Below are 21,961 nucleotides of genomic sequence, written 5' to 3'. Positions count from 1 at the left end.
AAATGCATTAGCAACTTCCTTCCAAGATTGTTTTCATATTGTTGAATATAACGTAATATCCAAGATTGTTTTCACATTGTTAATATAATGTAATACCAGAATAACAAAGCCTAAGGAAAAGAACACAAACTGTCAAACTCCAAAGAGCTTACCATGTCCCCGCAATGTTACCCAGATTCTGTGTAAGTACAGCATGCAGGGATTTGGATTAGGAATAACTGTTCTACTTGAAGAAACCAAGTGACCACGTCCCCATAGTGTTACATAGATTTTGTGTCACATCCTATCTGTAGTATTCCTTTCTTTCACCTCATTTGCTGTAATGTGGCAACTGTCCAGTGCGACTATTAGCCATAACCCTTGTCACCCTTAATATTATTATATTCACAAGAAATTATTAATTTTGGCCTTTAAAGAGCAATTCCAGCTAATTGCACTTCTTGTAAATAAATGACCTGGTTTATTATATCAGTACATGCAGTAACTGCCCATTGTGACCAGCCATACCATTGCCTGTTGCCTTTTCATCCTGGCACTTTTTCTTTCTTCTCGAGTCACCAGCTTCATTTACTGCACTTCTATCAGCATCTCTATTATCCTTATCACCTCCTGATGCATGCAGTTGCTTAGCCTCTTCAACACTAATGCTGTTATGGGATTCTTTCACATTATCTAAAGAACAGAGTTTCAACTTCATATACTGGTAAGTGACTAATGACTTTTCGTTCTAATTCATACATATTCGTTTTCCTCATCTTCACCACATGTTTAGTTATGGAATTGTTTTAGGCAATTGGACAATTGCCAGTTTTGAGTAAGCTGCATTACAGGGGTACAATTATACATTTACAGTACTATGAATTTTTCTTTCCATGTTATTAATTTGGTTTTTCAAAAATGCATTAGCAACTTCCTTCCAAGATTGTTTTCATATTGTTGAATATAACGTAATATCCAAGATTGTTTTCACATTGTTAATATAATGTAATACCAGAATAACAAAGCCTAAGGAAAAGAACACAAACTGTCAAACTCCAAAGAGCTTACCATGTCCCCGCAATGTTACCCAGATTCTGTGTAAGTACACCATGCAGGGATTTGGATTAGGAATAACTGTTCTACTTGAAGAAACCAAGTGACCACGTCCCCATAGTGTTACATAGATTTTGTGTCACATCCTATCTGTAGTATTCCTTTCTTTCACTTCATTTGCTGTAATGTGGCAACTGTCCAGTGCGACTATTAGCCATAACCCTTGTCACCCTTAATATTATTATATTCACAAGAAATTATTAATTTTAGCCTTTAAAGAGCAATTCCAGCTAATTGCACTTCTTGTAAATAAATGACCTGGTTTGTTATATCAGTACATGCAGTAACTGCCCATTGTGACCAGCCATACCATTGCCTGTTGCCTTTTCATCCTGGCACTTCTTCTTTCTTCTCAAGTCACCAGCTTCATTTACTGCACTTCTATCAGCATCTCTCTCATTCTCATCACCTCTTGATGCATGCAGTTTCTTGGACTCTTCAACACTAGTGCTCTCATGGGGTCTTTTTACATTATCTAAATAATAGATCAGTTTCAAGTTCATATACTGGTAAGTGACCAATGACTTTTCATACTAATCCTTACATATCTGCCATCTTTAACTCCGCACCATATGTTTAGTTATGGATTTGTTTAAGATAATCCAACAGTTTTAAGAAAGCTGGTTTAAAGGGGTACCACAAATTTACAGTAAAATGTATTTTCCTTTCCACATTATTCATTTGGTTTTTCAAAAATGCATTTGCAACCTTCCAAGATTGTTTTCATATTGTTGATATAACATAATACCAGAATAACAAAGTCTAAGGAATAGAACACAAACTGTCATAATCCAATGAGCTGACCATGTCCCCACAATGTTACCCAGATTCTGTGTAAGTACACCTGGGACTGGGATTAGGAATAACTGGAATACTTGATAAAACCAAGTGACCACGTCCCCATAATGTTACATAGATTTTGTGTCAGATCCTATATTTGTAGTATTCCTTGCTTTTACCTAATTTCCTGTAATATGGCAACTGTTCAGTGTGACTAACGATACCCTTGTCGGCCCTTAATTATTATATTCACAATAACTTATTAATTTTAGCCTGAAGAGAGCAATTGCAACTAATTTCACTTGTAGTAATGACCAGGTTTGTTATATCAGTACATGGCCGTAACTGCCTTTTGTGACTAGCCTTACCATTCCCTGTTGCCTTTTCATCCTGGCACTTTTTCTTTATTCTCGAGTCACCAGCTTTATTTACTGCACTTCTATCAGCATCTCTCTTATCCTTATCACCTCCTGATGCATGGAGTTCCTTAGACTCTTCAACACTAATGCTGTTATGGGGTTCTTTCATATTATCTAAAGAACAGGTCGAGTTTCAACTTCATATACTGGTAATTAAGTGACTATAATGACTTTTCATTCTAATTCATACATATTTTGTTTTCCTCATCTTCACCACATGGTTAGTTATAGAATTGTTTTAGGCAATTGGACAATTGCCAGTTTTGAGTAAGCTGGATTACAGGGGTACAATTATACATTTACAGTACTATGTATTTTCCTTTCCATGTTATTGATTTGGTTTTTCAAAAATGCATTTGCAACCCTCCAAGATTGTTTTCATATTGTTGAATATAACATAATATCCAAGATTGTTTTCACATTGTTAATATAATGTAATACCAGAATAACAAAGCCTAAGGAAAAGAACACAAACTGTCAAACTCCAAAGAGCTGACCATGTCCCCACAATGTTACCCAGATTCTGTGTAAGTACACCATGTATGGATTGGGATTAGGAATAACTGTTTTACTTGATGAAACCAAGTGACCACGTCCCCATAATGTTAAATAGATTTAGTGTCAGAGATCCTATATCTGTAGTATTCCTTGCTTTACCTAATTTACTGTAATGTGGCAACTGTCCATGTGTGACTAGCCATACCCTTGTCAGCCCTTGATTATTATAAATTATAATATGCACAATAAATTATTAATTTTAGCCTTTAAAGAGCAATTCCAGCTAACTTCACTTCTTGTAAATAAATGACCTGGTTTGTTATATCAGTACATACAGTAATTGCCCATTGTGACCAGCCATACCATTGCCTGTTGCCTTTTCATCCTGGCACTTTTTCTTTATTCTCGAGTCACCAGCTTCATTTAATGCACTTCTATTAGCATTTCTCTCGTTCTCATCACCTCTTGATGCATGCAGTTTCTTGGACTCTTCAACACTAGTGCTCTTGTGGGGTCTTTTTACATTATCTAAATAATAGAGTTTCAAGTTCATATAATAGGTGGTAAGTGACTAATGACTTTTCATACTAATTGTTACATAATTATTTGCTTCTTACTCATCACCACATGTTTAGTTATGGAATTGTTTTAGGCAATTGGACACTTGCCAGTTTTTAGTAAGCTGGATTACAGGGGTACAATTATACATTTACAGTACTATGAATTCCATGTTATTGATTTGGTTTTTCAAAAATGCATTTGCAACCTTCCAAGATTGTTTTCATATTGTTGATATAACGAAAGATCCAGGATTGTTTTCACATTGTTAATATAATGTAATACCAGAATAACAAAGCCTAAGGTAAAGCACACAAACTGTCAAACTCCAAAGAGCTCACCATGTCCCCACAATGTTACCCAGATTCAGTGTAAGTACACCAGTGATTGGGATTAGGAATAACTGTTTAACTTGATGAAACCAAGTGACCACGTCCACATAATGTTACATAGATTTTGTCACATCCTATCTTTTGTATTCCTTGCTTTCACCTCATATGCTGTAATGTGGCAACTGTCCAGTGTGACTAGCCATAACATAATGTCAGCCCTTAATATTATTATATTCACAATAAATTATTAATTTTAGCCTTTAAAGAGCAATTGCAAATAATTTCACTTCTTGTAAATAAATGACCTGGTTTCTTATATTAGTACATGCAGTAACTGCCCATTGTGACCATGCAGCCATACCATTGCCTGTTGCCTTTTCATCCTGGCACTTTTTCTTTCTTTTCAAGCCACCAGCTTCATTTAATGCACTTCTATCAGCATCTCTCTCATTCTCATCACCTCTTGATGCAGGGTTTTCCTTTTCAAAGAAAGTTGAAGTCGGATGAAAGGGAAGCAGGCGGAGACAATTTGGGCGAGTAGCGCCCAACCTGAGTGGCGAAGGCGCGAACAACTAGGGGGGTCCGAGGGCATGCCCCCCCCCCGGGAAATTTTAAACATTTGAGCGCTCTGAGATGCAATCTGGTGCATTTTGGGTGCTTAAATTAAGGAAATGAACAGGCTTAACAACACAAGAAATGACAATGTATTTGATAAAATGCAGCCCTTTTCTAGCACGTTGATTGGCAATACCGGGCACATTGCTTATAAATATTAATGTAAAACAACATTCGAATCGACCTGGAAGAATTTCACATAAAGATATACTGACACAGAAATCAAAGGTAAACAAAAATACGAACATCACAGAAAATATTTCGCAATTAATTGCGTCCCACACGATCGCCTGAGACTTACTTTACTTCGGACTTGGCCCAAGGTAATATTTGTGATGCTTTGGCTTAGTGAGAATAAGTAGTTCCCAGTTAAAGTATATCTGTTTTAACTAAAACAGTTAAAAGCGGATAAATCAAGAAGATAATCGACCTTTCAAATAGTAATTTATTTAAATGCAAAAATTGAATAATTTACGTATCTTTAAGCTTGAAGGGATGCCAGTGATACATGAATTGACCGCGCAAACTTGTACTGAATGTCACGTACCAGTACACGCGCAAAAATTCTACTTCGTTTTTTGCTGAAATATGTACTTTTTATCGATTTCCGTTTCTTATACGTCATTGTCAGACAACATACAAAGTGTTTATTATTTATCTAAAATATTTTAAATTATATAACAGCAAGGACTCTTTTAGTCGCCGGCGACGGAGCCGTTCGCAGGCGGCGAAAATCGCCGGTCGCCGGCCGAAAAGGAAAACCCTGTGATGCATACAGTTTCTTGGACTCTTCAACACTAGTGCTCTCATGGGGTCTTTTTACATTATCTAAATAACAGAGTTTCATGTTCATATACTGGTAAGTGACTAATAACTTTTCATACTAATTCTTACATATTTGCCTTCTTACTCCTCACCATATGTTTAGTTATGGATTTGTTTGAGATAATCCTACAGTTTTAAGAAAGCTGGTTTAAAGGGGTACAAGAAATTTACAGTACCATGTATTTTCCTATCCACATTATTCATTTGGTTTTTCAAAAATGCATTTGCAACCTTCCAAGATTGTTTTCGTATTGTTGATATAATGTAACATCCAAGATTGTTTTCATATTGTTGATACAACGTAATACCAGAATAACAAAGTCTTAAGGAATAGAAGAGAAACTGTCATAATCAAATGAGCTGACCATGTCCCCACAGTGTTACCCAGATTCTGTGTAAGTACACCAGAGATGGGATTAGGAATAACTTTTTTACTTGAGCAAACCAAGTGACCACGTCCCCATAATGTTACATAGATTTTGTGTCAGATCATATCCATAGTATTCATTTGCTGTAATGTGGCAACTGTTTAGTGTGACTAGCCACACCCTTGTCAGCCCTTAATTATTGTATTCACAATAAATTATTATTTTTAGCCTTTAAAAAGCAATTGCAACTAATTTCACTTCTAGTAATGGCCAGGTTTGTTATATTGGTACATGCAGTAACTGCCCATTGTGACACACCTTACCATTGCCTGTTGCCTTTTGATCCTGGCACTTTTTCTTTTTCCTGGAGTCACTGGCTTTATTTACTGCACTTCTATCAGCATCTCTCTCATCCTCATCACCTCTCGATGCATGCAGTTCCATAGACACTTTAACACTAGTGCTGTTATGGGGTTCTTTTACATTATCTAAAGAACAGAGTTTCAAGTTCATAAACTGGTAAGTGACTAATGACTTTTCATTCCAATTAATACATATTCGTTTTCTAACTCTTCACCACATGTTTAGTTATGGAATTGTTTTAGGCAATAGGACACTTGCCAGTTTGAAGTAAGCTGGATTAGAGGGGTACAATACATTTACAGTACTATGTATTTTCTTTTTCATGGTATTGATTTGGTTTTTCAATAATGCATTTGCATTACCTGCCAAGATTGTTTTCACATTGTTGATATAATTATTAATAATGTAATACCAGAATAACAAAGCCTAAGGAAAAGAACACAAACTGTCAAACCCCAAAGAGTTGACCATGTCCCCACAATGTTACCCAGATTCTATGTAAGTACACCAGGGATTGGGATTAGGAACAACTGTTTTACTTGATGAAACCAAGTGACCATATGCATGCATGTCCCCATATAGTTACATAGATTTTTTGTCAGATACTATCTGTAGTATTCCTTACTTTCACCTCATTTGCTGTAATCTCGCAACTGTTCAGTGTGACTTAAGCCTTATTGTTGTTAGCCCTTAATTATTATCCACAATAAATTAGTAATTGTAGCCTTCAAAAATGATTCCGACTAAATTCACTTCTTGTAAATAAATCACAGACCAGGTTTGTTAGATCAGTACAAGCAGTAACTGCCATTTGCGACCAGCGTTACCATTGCCTGTTGCCTTTTCCTCCTGGAACTTTTTTTTTTCTTGAGTCACTGGCTTCATTTAATGTATTATTTTCTATCAGTATCTCTCTCATCTTTATCACCTCTTGATGCATGCAGTTTCTTTGACTCTTCAACACTAGTGCTGTTATGGGGTTCTTTTACATTATCTAAACAATAAAGTTTCAAGTTCTTATACTGGTAAGCGACTTGTGACTTTTCATTTTAATTTTTACATATTTGCCTTCTCACTCTTCACCATAATTATGTCCAGTTATAGATTTGTTTAAGATAATAAAATACTCGCCAGTTTTGAGAAAGCTGCTTTACAGGGGTATAACAAATGTACAGAACCATGTATTTTCCTTTCCATGTTATTGATTTGGTTTTTTAAAAATGCATTTGCATTACCTGCCAATATTGTTTTCATATTGTTGATAATATATACCAGAATATCAAAGCTTAAGGAAAAGCACACAAACTGTCAAACTCCAAAGAGCTGACCATGCTTGCACAAGATCATTTTCATATTATTTTTTGATATAATGTAATACCAGAATAACAAAGCCTGAGGAATAGAACACAAACTGTCATAATCCAATTAGCTGACTACATGTCCCCACAATGTTACCCAGATTCTGTGTAAGTACACCAGGGATTGGGATTAGGAATAACTGTTTTACTAGATGAAACCAAGTAACCAGGTCCCCATAATGTTACATAGATTTTGTGTCAGGTCCTATCTGTAGTATTCCTTGTTTTCACCTAATTTTCTGTAATATGGCAACTGTCCAGTGTGACTATAGCCATACCCTTGTCAGCCCTTAATATTATTACATTCACAATAAATTATTAATTTTAGCCTTTGGGTAACATTGTGGGGACACCATCAGCTCTTTGGAGTTTGACAGTTTGTGTCCTTTTCCTTAGGCTTTGTTATTCTGGTATTACATTATTAATAATTGGAAAGAAGTTGCAAATGCATTTTTGAAAAACCAAATTAATAACATGGAAAGAAAAATTCATAGTACTGTAAATGTATAATTGTACCCCTGTAATCCAGCTTACTCAAAACTGGCAATTGTCCAATTGCCTAAAACAATTCCATAACTAAACATGTGGTGAAGATGAGGAAAACGAATATGTATGAATTAGAATGAAAAGTCATTAGTCACTTACCAGTATATGAAGTTGAAACTCTGTTCTTTAGATAATGTGAAAGAACCCCATAACAGCACTAGTGTTGAAGAGTCTAAGGAACTGGATGCATGCATCAGGAGGTGATAAGGATAAGAAAGTTGCTGATAGAAGTGCAGTAAATGAAGCCAGTGACTAAAGGAAAAAGAAAAAGTGCCAGGATGAGAAGGCAAAAGGGAATGGTAGACTGGTCACAAAACGCAGTTACTGCATGTACTGATATAACAAACCTGGTCATTACTACAAGTGAAATTATAGTTGGAATTGCTCTCTTAAGGCTAAAATTAATAAGTTGTTGTGAATATAATAATTAAGGGCTGACAAGGAAATGGCTAGTCACACTGGACAGTTGCCACATTACAGCAAATGAGGTGAAAGCATTAGGAATACTATTGAAGTATAATTTCGGCCGAGGGTCGGTTAGTGTCGAGCTGTTTCCTTGCTTAGGCAAACGTTGGGTTTAACGCGAGCTCGCACAGGAGCAGTTTACGATTGTAAACTGCTTTACAATCAAATGAATCTACTTTATTGCTTTAATCAAGGTTCTTATAATTATACATAATGGTAGCTAAATCATACGTGATACAAAATACAGAAGATATGAGTTTCCCTTGGTATAAACAACTTAACTAGCACGTATCCGCAATTTCACAGCTATGGGAGGACACTTTTGTAGATCCTGCGGAACTACTGTTCCTCCGTGTTTTTAAACGGAAAACACATACAAGTTTCTATATTCTATGCGACACGTAGTAGGAATCTTTTCACGAATGCTCTAACAACAAAGGGTTACACACAACATATTTCCGGTTGTAATTATGTAATCGAAGCTTACTTTAGAATTGTTTGTCACACTTTGTCGCGCTATGTTTAACTATAAGATAGGATCTGACACAAAATCTATATAACATTATCGGGACGTGGTCACTTGCTTTCATCAAGTAAAAGAGTTATTCCTTAAATCCCAATCGCTGGTGTACTTACACAGAATCTGGGTAACACATTGGGGACATGGGCAGCTCATTGGATTATGACAGTTTCTGTTCTATTCCTTGGTCTTTGTTATTCTGGTATTACGTTATATCAACAATATGAAAACAATCTTGGATATTACATTATATCAACAATACGAAAACAATCTTCAAAGGTTGCAAATGTATTTTTGAAAAACCAAATGAATAATGTGGAAATTAAGGAAAATACATGGTACTGTACATTTGTTGTACCCCGCTAGACCAGCTTTCTTAAAACTGTTGGATTATCTTAAACAAATCCGTAACTAAACATAATTCTGGTGAGGAGTAAGAGGGCAAATATGTAACAATTAGTATGAAAAGTCATTAGTCATGCACTTACCACTATATGAACTTAAAACTTTATTATTTAGATAATGTAAAAAATATCCCATGAGAGCACTAGTGTTGAAGAGTCCAAGAAACTGCATGCATCAAGAGGTGATGAGAATGAGAGAGATACTGATATAAGTGCATTAAATGAAGCTGGTGACTTGAAGATAAAGAAAAGGTGCCAGGATGAAAAGGCAACAGGCAATGGTATGGCTGGTCACAATGGGCAGTTACTGCATGTACTGATATAACAAACCAGGTCATTTATTTACAAGAAGTGCAATTTGTTGGAATTGCTCTTTAAAGGCTAAAATTAATAAATTATTATGAATTTATATAATAATTACCGTATTTACCCGTGTATAAGTCGACTCGATGTATAAGTCGACCCCCGAAAATCCTGAGAAATTGCCAATTTTATCGTATATCCTTTGTATAAGTCGACCCTAATTTTTTTGAATTATCAAGTATCTTTTAGGATGAAATGTGAGCGAAAGTCAAGGCTGAGAGAGGAAAAAACAGCAAAGATTCTTCACTTGTTATCGAGCGTGCCGCCATTTTGTTTGCTGAGCAACCTCCCCTGCTTCTCATTCCAGGCACTGGTAACAAGCCACAACAATTTTCTTTAAAAACTTTGTTACAATTTATTAAAACTTTTAAAAAACAATGCGATTATATTGATTTACTATTTAAAGAATAAAGATTTAATGTCTCAGAAAACTAATTAAAATCCATCAAAATCTTCCTCATCGCTATGTCCAAATAGTTCATTCCATTGATTTTCAGTTAGTCTGTCATCATACATATCTTCCTCGTCGTTCATCTCTGGTTCGTCTTCTTCCTCGGCCGGCTCATCCCAAATAAGGTCATCTTCTGTACCATCCATTGCATTAGAAATAGCACATTTCTTGAATGAGTACTGCACCATATTGGCTGGTACGTCATTCCACGATTCGCTGACCCATTCAGACACAGTTTCGAGTGATGCGTTTGAAAATTATTATGGGTTTCAGCTTCGTACCATCAGCAAGACAACTCAGCACCACGGTGAATCTTGTTTTTTCATGGCCAGTCGTTTTAACGACGACAGTTTTTTCTCCTTTGTTTGTGATTGTTTTCGCCGTGGGCATATCAAACCAAACTGGGGTTTCGTCCATGTTTCCGATTTGTGAAACATCATATTCCTCGCATTTCCGTTTCTTGATGATAAAGGATTGGAAATTTACGATTTTCTCCTCCAGATCCTCGGGTAGTTTCTGTGCAATCTTTGTTTTTTGGCGAAGCACAAGATCGTGTCGTTTTAAGAAGCGTGAAACCCAATTCACTGTCCCTTTGAAATCCACAATGTTCATATTCTTGGCAATTGACAGGGCACGCAGACGAATCATGTTTCTTGTAACAATGTAACCAGACTTTCGTTGATCTTCTATCCAGGTGACTAGTTCGTTTTCCAGCTCTGGCCACTGACAGGTTTTCCCTCGATCAGCACATTTTGACTTCGGCATTTGAGATAGCTTATCAGCATTCTTTCTCCAGTCTCTAACCAGCTTCTCGTTCACATTATACTTCCTGGCGGCCGCACAGTTGTTCGTTTCTTCAGCAAATTTGATGACTAAAAGCTTGTACTTAGCGGAGTATTTCATTCGTTTAGGCATGTTGAGAATCGTTTGAAGAGATATAACTTATAATTGTTGCGAGTTGCTCGTAGTTCTGAAAATTGTTTATAAAGCCGCTCTATTGAATCTGACAACATTAGACCAGAAAGGTGTGATATCACACCTATTGAAAGCAATTGAATGGACTTGTGATATTTTAGCGTCAATAAGCAACGCGTAAACAATCAATTGAAGTTGATTTTTATACCCGGTGTATAAGTCGAGGTCGAATTTTTAGGGTGTAAATTTGGTCAAAAAAGGTCGACTTATACACGGGTAAATACGGTAAGGGCTGACAAGGGTATCGCTAGTCACACTGGACAGTTGCCACATTACAGCAAATTAGGTGAAAGCAAGGAATACTACAGATAGGATCTGACACAAAATCTATGTAACATTACGGGGACATGGTCACTGGGTTTCATCAAGTAAAACAGTTATTCCTAATCCCAATCTCTGGTGTACTTACACAGAATCTGGGTAACATTTTGCAGACATGGTCAGCCCATTGGATTATGACAGTTTCTGTTCTATTCCTTAAGACTTTGTCATTCTGGTATTACGTTATAATTATCAACAATATGAAAACAATCTTTGATATTACATTATATCAACAATACGAAAACAATCTTGGAAGGTTGCAAATGCATTTTTGAAAAACCAAATGAATAATGTGGAAAGGAAAATACATGGTACTGTAAATTTCTTGTACCCCTTTAAATCAGCTATCTTAAAACTGTTGGATTATCTCAAACAAATCCATAACTAAACATAATTATGGTGAGGAGTAAGAAGGCAAATATGTAAGAATTAGTATGAAAAGTTATTAGTCACTTACCATTATACGAACTTGAAACTCTATTATTTGGATAATGTAAAAAGACCCCATGAGAGCACTAGTGTTGAAGAGTCCAAGAAACTGCATGCATCAAGAGGTGATGAGAATGAGAGAGATGCTGATAGAAGTGCATTAAATGAAGCTGGTGACTCGAGAAGAAGGAAAAAGTGCCAGGATGATTTAGTTTTTCAAAAATGCATTTGCATTACCTGCCAAGATTGTTTTAATTCCCATTGTTCATATATTAATAAAGTAATACCAGAATAACAAAGCCTAAGGAAAAGAACACAAACTGTCAAACTCCAAAGAGCTGACCATGTCCCCATAATGTTACCCAGATTCTGTGTAAGTACACCATGCAGGGATTAGGATTAGGAATAACTGTTTTACTTGATGAAACCAAGTGACCATGTCCTATAGGGACATGTTACATAGATTTTGTGTCAGATCCTATCTGTAGTATTCCTTGCTTTCACCTAATTTGCTGTAATCTGGCAACTGTCCAGTGTGACTATAGCCATACCTTTGTCAGCCCTTAATTATTATAATCATTTACAATAAATTATTAATTTTAGCCTTTAAAGAGCAATTCCAGCTAATTTCACTTCTTCTAAATAAATGACCTGGTTTAATTGTTATATCAGTTCATGCAGTAACTGCCCATTGTGACCAGCCATACCATTGCCTGTTGCCTTTTCATCCTGGCACCTTTTCTTTCTTTTTGAGTCACCAGCTTCATTTAATGCACTTCTATCAGCATCTCTCTCATTCTCATCACCTCTTGATGCATGCAGTTTCTTGGACTCTTCAACACTAGTGCTCTCATGGGGTCTTTTTACAGTATCTAAATAATAGAGTTTCAAGTTCATATACTGGTAAGTGACTAATGACTTTTCATTCTAATTCATACACATTCATTTTTCCTAATCTTCACCACATGTTTAGTGTTGGAATTGTTTTAGGTAACCCGACACTTGCCAGTTTTGAGTAAGCTGGATTACAGGGGTACAATAAATTATATTTACAGTACCATGTATTTTCCTTTCCATGTTATTGATTTGGTTTTGAAAAATACATTTGCATTACCTGCCAAGATTGTTTTCGCATTGTTGATATAATATGTAATACCAGAATAACAAAGCTTAAGGAAAAGCACACAAACTGTCAAACTCCAAAGAGCTGACCTTGTCTGCACAAGATTGTTTTCATATGGTTGATATAATGTAAAACCAGAATAACAAAGCCTGAGGAATAGAAGAGAAACTGTCAAAATCCAATGGGGTGACCATGTCCCCACAATGTTATATAGATTTTGTGTCAGATCTTGTGCATTGTAATGTCCTGGTTTGTTATATCAGTACAGTAACTTCTCTTTTTGACCAGCCTTACCTTTGCCTGTTTTCTTAAGATCCTGGCTCTTTTCCCTTTTTCTTGCATCACTGGCTTCCTTAAATGCAATTCTATCAGTATCTCTCGCATCCTCATCACCTCTTGATGTATGCAGTTTCTCAGACTCTTCATCACTGGAGCTGTTATGGGGTCGTTTTCCATTATCTGGTAGAGTTTCAAGCAAGTTGATTTACTGGTAAGTGACTAATGACTTTAGTTGTTATTGATACATATTTGCCTTCTTACTCTTCACTACATGTCAAACAATTTAATTTTTGTATAACAGCATTACCCAAACTTTGGAACAATACACAGTTAAGAAGACAGCTGGTCAGTTTACACATTCCTTGCTTTCACCTCATTTGTCGCAATGGGCAATTCCAGAAAATATCCAAACACCACGACGGACAGCTTCCACATTTTAAACCCTCCTTGCCATTATAATCGGCCTAATCCTTCGAATTCCTAATCCTAAACACTGTATGTGGAGACATGGTCACTTGGTTGCTGTTAGCACTTTAGCTTTGCTCACCATTATTTGTAGTCATCTCTTCATTTCAGTTTTCACCATATTAAATATTGTGCAATATACAGGGCCATTTCTTTGACACTTTTCGTTAAATGTTTTGTTTTTTTTATCGAGCCACAAATTTATCTGAATCACAAGCAATTCATTTCCAGTGTAGCTTAATTCCTTGCCTTTTGTCCTGCTGAGTTTTGAGCTTACAGCTACTATAATTATACCGTGTTCAAATTCTTATTATAACTTGTTTGTCTAGCCTTTCTTGGAAGATTCCAGCTGATGAACTACATGTATATATTTTTTGCTTTATTATTAGAGTAACCAAGGATGGAATCAAAATTACTGGGGAAAATTCCTGGCACCCAAGGTCTAAATGACAAGCCCTCGGAGTTTCAGAAGGATTTCAACCTGTCTTCTGAACTCTCTTTCTATTTTATCCTCATGAAAGCATGAACTGTACCATTATTACTACCTTTCTTAAATCACATGCAAATTCAAATCCAAATGCAAGATTATTATTAAATTAACCTACAGCCCAATGTACAATGTGACAACAGCTCAGAAACATACCACAATTAATCCGCCATGGGAGATCCTTGACCCCATAGTCATATCGAAGCTCAGTGTTTGGCAATATGTTTTTTGTTGCAAAGAGGCAGAGCCATACTCTCCCAGAAACTTCCAACTTCTTCATCTTACAGTTTGACTTTTTGGCAGGGAGATCATTAACTATGCGACCAAGCCCACTTGAGAATGTGGCATCAATACTGAAATTCAAACATCAGTCTTGCTCAGAATTAAGGAAGCCAAAAGTAGATGAAAGACATAGAAAGAAATGCATTAGTAATAGTCTAATGGCTAGTGTATACAGAGGGAATCAGTAACTCTATAATACAGTAATAGCAATACTGATTGCATGAAAGTAAAATGTTCACAAAGTCTAAGAATGACTGAATCTCAACTAGAGTTTGCTCTATAAAATTAAACTACACTGTACAAATTAGGGACTTTCTAGCTCAAAGTGGATTAGCAGTAATTAATTGTACTTCATGTGATGGCGTTATGTGAACATTATTTTTTAACTTTTCATATGGGTTCAATGTGGTGTGTAGTGTCTCATATCAAAACCATATGAAATCCATATATGGCCCATAGATTTTCCCATATCAGACCATATACAGGGGCCATATATGTCCCATATCACTCAGTTTGGTAAGGGACTGTAGAAATTTGGGATGGTTTTAATTTTTTGGGGGGTACTTTTCTTATTTGAAATTAAAATTGCCCAAATTCTTCGCAAGTATGGGAAATGACTACAAGTATGAGCTGAAGATATGCAAGCATTAACTGAAGATTGAATTCCATACAGATGAATTAAGACACCCAATATTTTGTCCCTTTCTAAAACTGCAATATAATGTATCATCAAACTTCTACAATGTATTTGAAAATGATTGTTTTTGTTTGTTTGAATTGAGTTGCCATATTTTCTTGAGAATTTAGCTCACCAGAAGGTAGCTCCTTTCCACTGAAAAAAATAGAGGAAGCTTCCTTGTTCTGGAGAGTACTCCTTTTCACGCTGTTCTCCTTCCTTGGCTGAGGTAAGCTCTCCTTTGTATTGTAACAAGAAGTCTCCATTCTTAAATTCTCTGGTTGCAAATACACCTTTACCTTAAGGAATAAAACAAATTGAACACATCAAAGATAGTCCTAGTACAATTAAGATCATTAGTTTGACACCTAGTAGCCATTGAATATTAATTGACCACTTAATAGAGGCACTATATGATAATACATAATTGTGAAATATTGGATGAGGAATAATGTATAGAACCATGTTGGTAAACTGTACCACTCATCTTTATAAGAAATGGCTGCACAATCCTTGCAATCAAATGTGTTGATGAATGCCACATTTTATGGAGGGCAACCAGGGTTAAAGGGGCAAATTACGTGTTCGAAAGTATAGAAAATCAGTAATAACAATAAATTATAATAATTTTACTAAAACGTTTAACTCACTTTAACTCTGTATGGAACATGAAGTATGAGAATAAATCAACAAAAAAAATACAGCTTGCAGGTTGCAAGGAAATCATCTTTCTTTTTCACTAGCCAAAGTGTACAACACAACATTAAACTAAACATCCCCTCAAAGAAAACTTCACTAGTCCATCGGGCTACTGATGGTTAAAAAAAACTAGCCCCAAGCTATCGGACACAACTTTCCTTGCACACTGGCTTGGCAAATGACTACAAAACCTAGGTTAGCAAGTTGGTGACTTCTAACACAATTTTACCTGCCAATTTTTTGTACTTGCCATGGCAATTAAAATGGCCACAGCTTGGAGTTTCTCAGTATTTTCTTTTGCTTTTATTTGACTGCTCATAAGCAAACAGTACTTTGCTAATCACCTCTATGTCAATTAAGCAATCAACATGCACAAAATTACCATACATCCACTTGCAATGTATAGATCGAGTGTGTTCATGCACTCATGTGACTGGCTGCCATATTGGTTCACTGAATCAAAAGCAATAATTGATTATTTTGCATAAATCCCAAGACCCTTTAGGCCTCCAGAAAGGTTTTTTTTTTACTCCTCCAACATGCATATGGCCACTGTACAGTGATGTCTCGTGAACACACACTATTGTGCATATATGCAGTACTTAGTTCACTAACAAAAGAACAAATTGTCTTATCATACCAATGTAATCACTGATGAACCTTTCCTCAAAGCCAGGTTGGTCAGTATCGCTTTTAATGCAATCAATAGCCAAATCATGTGGAAGTTGGCCATTTCCTCTCTGCAAGCACAATAATATTGGTCACCCAGGGTTGAACATGTGGATAAGAAAAATGTTTGCAGATTCATTAAGGAACCAAGTTGATTATCTTTTACAGTGGGAGCAATGAAACTGAAATAGATATTTTTGTGTTTTGGTTAGAACACAATGAAAACTATATCTCTTTTAGCCAGTTATATATTTATTTTAGGTTGCAAATCCATCAAGAGTGTCGTCCCTCTTGGAACTATCCGAGGATCTCCAAGGATGATTATGTTTACACTACATATGGAACTGTATGCCACAAAGTGACAAAACATACTGTAGAAGCCAGCAAATGGGTTAAAAGTTACCATAAGTCAATACTCCTCTTAATAAAGCTGCATTTTTATTGTACCTGTATGTTATGGCAACTTCACTCCAGAGAAATCACTTAGAGTATACTTTAGTGTGACTCAGTGCCTTGACCCGATTAAACGCTGATGCCTCAATTAAACACAGGCACCTCGAATAAACACTAGGAGCTTGACTAAACAGGGCGAAAAACTTCCACATGTCTGCCCGTCTGAGATGACTACTTCTTCACCACGGACGAGTGGATCCCAAAAGTCACTCGTCCGACTGGACGAGTACTGTACTCCTTGGAGTAATATAATGAAAACACTCAGCTTAAGATGCCTTGAATTAAAGATAAAAGAATGTCTCAAACGTTTGACTTTCAACCCATAGAAAATGCGATTTCTTTCATGAGAATTTGCAGCAAATGCACTAAGAGAACTCTTGTAGTGTTGAAGTACACTTTCTTAGCCAAGTTGAAAGCCCAGAAGAGCCTGGGAATGAGTTTTTGCCATGAGGCAAGATGGCGTCCAGTTGCTGGAGTCTACGTGTATGTGGTCATGCACTTCTGTCTTGCTTGGATACAGATAAAACGGCAACAGTCTAAGCAATTAGAAGAAATTAATTGGTGAACTGTTGTCTGGATTGGATTGGACGAGTAACCAGTTAAACATCGATGAGTACACTGTTCACTTACAGTACAGCTCAGATATATTCGAACCTCACACGCGTAAGTTGCACGCACATTTTTTGCGTGTGCGCGTGTAAAAATACGTGTTAGTAGATGCGCATTGGGCACGCGTTTTTCTTTTGTTATTCATTGCTTAATACTGCATTGTGTTGCTTTGTCCTGGAGAACAAAAGTATATAAATTGCTTCAATATTCCCAAAGTGACCTTCTGCCAAGCATAAATTTTTGGCTGTTTTTAAGCAACGTAATGCGTAATTAGGTAATGTCACGCAGTATTTTACAGTAACGTTAGTTTACCTCAGATAATCATGGGTTTCATTAAGGGCCAAGCACCGGGCAAATTGACCAGTTGTGAGGACGGTTTTGCTCACCTGATTTGACAGTCTGGAGGAAAGTTTATCTAGTAAAGAAGTTCAGTTCAAAGAGTTTTGGCCGCCTGTGAAAACCAGTTGCCCTCCTACAGAAAACATATATGAAGCCCCTGGATAATACTTGGGCACGATACCGATACCAAGTTTAATTAATTTAATTTAAATTAATTTTGTCCATTTTCACTGCATTAAGTTTTGCAGTGGGGAAGGACTAGAAAGGAACATAGGAACCATTCGTGCTAGTCCACCCTCCCACCCATCCCACCCCAGGGGAGGACATCCATCACACAGTAATCTCGTGTGTGGGAAATTAACGTCTCCTAATACATGAAATAAAGCATACTGTTATTGATCAGCCATTGTACGCATGTAAAAGGCGAGAACAGCAAATCTGAGGTATTTCATGCTGTCCGTATGCAAATTAACGAACACAACTGTTGAACAACCAGACATTAAAAAAGTAATATTTTTAAGTCTTCAGTACAGATCTTGGAAAGAATTAGCGGATTCTAGCGAAAAAAATTCAAAAGAAAGTTAGGCGTTTCGACTGAACTTAAAGGTTTAAAGATTCCAGTGCTACGCCAAAAAAAATTCACAATGTTGTTTGATGCCGACCAAATGCACTTTTCGTGGCTGAGCGGTAACATAAACAACATGAGCTTTTGGTACAGATCTCTGAAAATACTTGGTGGATTTCAGCAAATAACATTTCAAACGAAAGCTTAGACTTTGAAATTTACAGATTAAAACATTCCACTGATACACCAAAGAAAATTCAAAGTGTTATTTGATGCCGACCAAATGCACTTTTTGTGCCTGAGCGGTAACACAAACAACATGAAACTTTGAGGTTTTGGAACAGATCTCCAAAATATTTGGCATAACAGACGCATTTTCAATGATTTCAGAAAATATTCGGCATATAGTGAAGAAAACAAATCATATAAAAGCTTGAACAAAGAAAACCTGGTAAGTTTCTTACTTTACCAAAATCTTAAACTTTTGGTGAAGCGTGACATTAAAATACAGTGATCCTTCATGCCTGCGGCACAACTGGCAACATAATATAATAATATTAATAATATAATATACGTTAATTGAAGCTCCCCCTTAGGGGCTTTTCAGCCACAATGTAGACTAACTAAGAGCTTAAAAATCCCCACTGGCAGGAGGCAGACCAGTGGGCTATTTACAGAGCGCAGCCGAGGAGTTGAACTAGGGGCAACCGAGAACAAATCCAGTGAGTGGCAGGGTGGAGGACTTGAACCCGGGACACCGGATTACAAGTCCAGCACCCTAACCACTCGGCCACGCCGCCTCCCTAAATAATTAAACATAATTAAACAAAACAAAATTAATATGCATGGCAGCAACGCTTTGGGCCTCGGAAAATACTTCACAATAGCAGTGAATGATATGAAAGCTAAACTTCCAGTAAAGTGCTGAAAATGCTGTCAAAAATGTCACTGTCAGTAATTTTTGATGTCAACCACATACAACTTTTCGCGGTTGACGGCAGTGACACAAACAACGTGAAACATCGACGCGACACCTTTTGGTGTAGGTCTTGGAAAATACATGTACTTCATGATACTTGGCAGATTTATAAGAAAACACATAGAAAAAGGCTTACCCTTTGTAATCTGCTGGTTCAACACTTCCATTGATGCACCATAGAAAAGGTTGCTGTTTGTTTGACACCGACTAAATGCACATTTTGCGGCCTTAAGTAAGTAAGCCTTGGTGACAAATGATGTGAACATTGAAATAACATCAGGTTATACTATAATGTGGCTAAATGTAATTTGGGCAAGGTTAAATTTAGAGCCAATGCAGTCAGCGGTCTCCTCCCCAAGCGTATGTGATCTGCAGGGTGACTGCAGGGGCCTTTGCTTATTGTGCGACTTATGTTACATCTCATGCTGGCATTTTCAGCTTATCTTTGCGGATCTATCGTTTATAGCGAATCTTTGCGGATTCTGGCTCCCAGCCCGTCCCTCCCTTTCTGTACATTGGTAAGTATGAGGTCAGGTGAGTATTTTCCACTGGATTCTTTCAGTGTGACATTGCCAGTTGGCAGCTGTATGCAAGGGTGTTCCCACTCGTGGGGTTGCCATGGATACCTCCTTGTTATGCCTGAGGCGTTCAGGCTCCCATCTGACTTTTAAGGCACCAGTTCCAAGGCTCATCCATTGGTGATGAGTTTAACTTAGCAGATTCCAGCAAAGCGCATATACTGTAAAAAAGCTTAACATTCATAATTTGCCGGTTTTAAACTTCCAGTGACGTGTCAAATAGAAGTTTTGTGTGGTCTTTGATGCCAACCGAATGCAGTTTATACTGAGTTCTTTGCAGTAACAATGAAAGCTGACACTAAAAGAAAATCAGCTCGCTCATACATACCAATGAGCTCAACTCACACGTATTTCTGACACTCGTGTTATTAATGCAGATGCGTGCGTGCACCACACACAGACATGCAAAACGCACCGATTTATGTTCAAATATATCTGAGCTGTACTGTACAAGTGGCAGTTTTACCAGCCTGTTCAAGTATGGGAGGTCTCAAAAGAAATACAGCTAGCAAGACAAGTTTAACTCCCCAATTATTTGAATCAATTTCTACTGATTGTGAGTTCAGAAAACCTCAGGCATTTTCTAGACTTCACAAACCGTCGAATTCACGTTGAACAAGATAAATTACCACCTACTTTAAGTGATTATTAAAAAAGTCATTATCATTTACTAATTTTTTGGATGAGTGAAATTCAATTTCAGATGACCAAAACTTGAGTCCTACTTGTCCGATGGATGAGTGAAGTGACAAGGAAGTTTTTTGCGCTGCTAAATGCCAGCGGCATCTATTTCAAAATTGGCAGTTTTGACACGGTCTTTATACGAGTCCAGCATTTAACCGGGGCCCAGCATTTAATTGAGAAAATACCGTATACACACACACATATTATATATATATATATTTATTGAAAACTAGATCACCGGATAATGCAATTCAAGAATTTTTATTGGCTTAGCCATTATGGTATATCAGCCAATATACCATAATCTACAAATATGGCAAGCCTACGTGTCAGCTTAAAATTAAAAGGGAGCTAAAAATTTAATAAAATTTAATAACTTAATTTAACGTTTATAATAAAACAATTATTCCCCTCGTTCTTGTTGGATATGAGATGATTATAGCCAACTAATGTATATATATATATATATAGATATATACAGCCTGACCAACAGCAGTATGTATCTATAGTATAATATTATTATTATAAGACTTACATTTTGACCAAAGGAAAATCAGGTCAGATTAACAATTTTGAGCACTTTTGCAAACAAAAATTGAAGCTTTTCTTTGCTTGAAGTTCCTGAGTTTCAATTATTCTTTTACTGCTTACCCTTGAGGATCGCCTTTGACTTCCCATCTTCAAAAACGCATCTAAAAGAGAAAGGCAATAGCCCTAACATCCATATGTTTATACAAATACCATATGCATATGAATTAATATGAATTAGAATGTTGCCCTGTAAGCTTTGGGGATTCGTTTTATGGGTGGAAAGGTGGATTCGAGGGCAAAATTTCTGCCAGCATCTCACGAGCAAAATGGTTTGATACGATCATAACTTTTAACAAAATGGTATGATTTTGGATTTTTAGAGTGGTGCTAAAAAGCCTATCGCTCAAAGTTAATTATGAGCATAATTTGGCTAGCACTACTTTATGCGGGAAATTTATGAGTGAGGACATCCAATAACTCTTCTTATCTAATCGTTTGGAAATGGGGAATATCAGAAAACACTGGCCTTATCGACTTCGACTGATACTGTTTTAACGTATTAAATTTTCTATTTGGTTGTTCTTATAAGCTTACATTCCATGTGGGCAAATCTTCGTGCAAACAAATTGTAGCTTCGATTCTTTGTCTACTTGACCCAGTCAAATTAGGTAATTACTCCCAATAGTTAATAAATTTCCTTTTGATACAGCTTAATCACTTACCTTTCAGTGTGTGTAATACATCCAATCACTTTTGAATGCAGGAAAAAACAATCGAAATGGCTGCAAGCTTTCACGGGGACTTTCTCGGTCGGTTTCCCGCGCTTTCCCGCGTCGTTTCCCGCCAAAGAATAGTGGATTT

The 21,961-nt window shown here is 36.7% G+C and overlaps 1 protein-coding gene and 1 long non-coding RNA gene across 12 annotated transcripts in view; one reads left to right on the top strand and one right to left on the bottom strand.

Moving 5' to 3' along the window:
* LOC111335001 (uncharacterized) overlaps positions 1 to 21,961 on the bottom strand; it is a 25,849-nt gene extending 3,888 nt beyond the window's left edge. For 3 of the 10 annotated variants that reach the window (XM_088732246.1, XM_088732242.1, XM_088732250.1), the window contains exons 1-11: positions 21,823 to 21,961; positions 21,221 to 21,261; positions 16,334 to 16,433; positions 15,131 to 15,293; positions 14,193 to 14,389; positions 13,100 to 13,264; positions 5,811 to 5,975; positions 3,153 to 3,317; positions 2,241 to 2,405; positions 1,403 to 1,567; positions 508 to 672 (exon numbers count right to left, since the gene is read on the bottom strand). In XM_088732246.1, coding sequence (XP_088588372.1) covers positions 508 to 672; positions 1,403 to 1,567; positions 2,241 to 2,405; positions 3,153 to 3,317; positions 5,811 to 5,975; positions 13,100 to 13,264; positions 14,193 to 14,389; positions 15,131 to 15,293; positions 16,334 to 16,433; positions 21,221 to 21,247 — 1,477 coding nt within the window. In that variant the 5' untranslated portion in view covers positions 21,248 to 21,261; positions 21,823 to 21,961. Of the gene's footprint in view, positions 1 to 507; positions 673 to 1,402; positions 1,568 to 2,240; positions 2,406 to 3,152; positions 3,318 to 5,810; positions 5,976 to 13,099; positions 13,265 to 14,192; positions 14,390 to 15,130; positions 15,294 to 16,333; positions 16,434 to 16,809; positions 17,170 to 21,220; positions 21,616 to 21,822 lie in introns of those variants that run through there. The other 7 variants (XM_088732245.1, XM_088732247.1, XM_088732243.1 and 4 more) reach the window with 7 other exon arrangements.
* LOC148723630 (uncharacterized) lies at positions 566 to 15,077 on the top strand. 2 transcript variants are annotated; one of them, XR_015991411.1, is made up of 3 exons: positions 566 to 703; positions 13,215 to 13,295; positions 13,939 to 15,077. It is a non-coding gene; the product is annotated as an uncharacterized LOC148723630 (long non-coding RNA). The 2 variants fall into 2 exon arrangements; XR_015991410.1 differs by having other exon boundaries at positions 574 to 703; positions 13,178 to 13,295.

Source organism: Stylophora pistillata, chromosome 9, assembly GCF_964205215.1.
Source record: "Stylophora pistillata chromosome 9, jaStyPist1.2, whole genome shotgun sequence".
NCBI classification, from domain to species: Eukaryota; Metazoa; Cnidaria; class Anthozoa; order Scleractinia; family Pocilloporidae; genus Stylophora; species Stylophora pistillata.
This window is presented reverse-complemented; position numbering and strand designations above follow the sequence as displayed.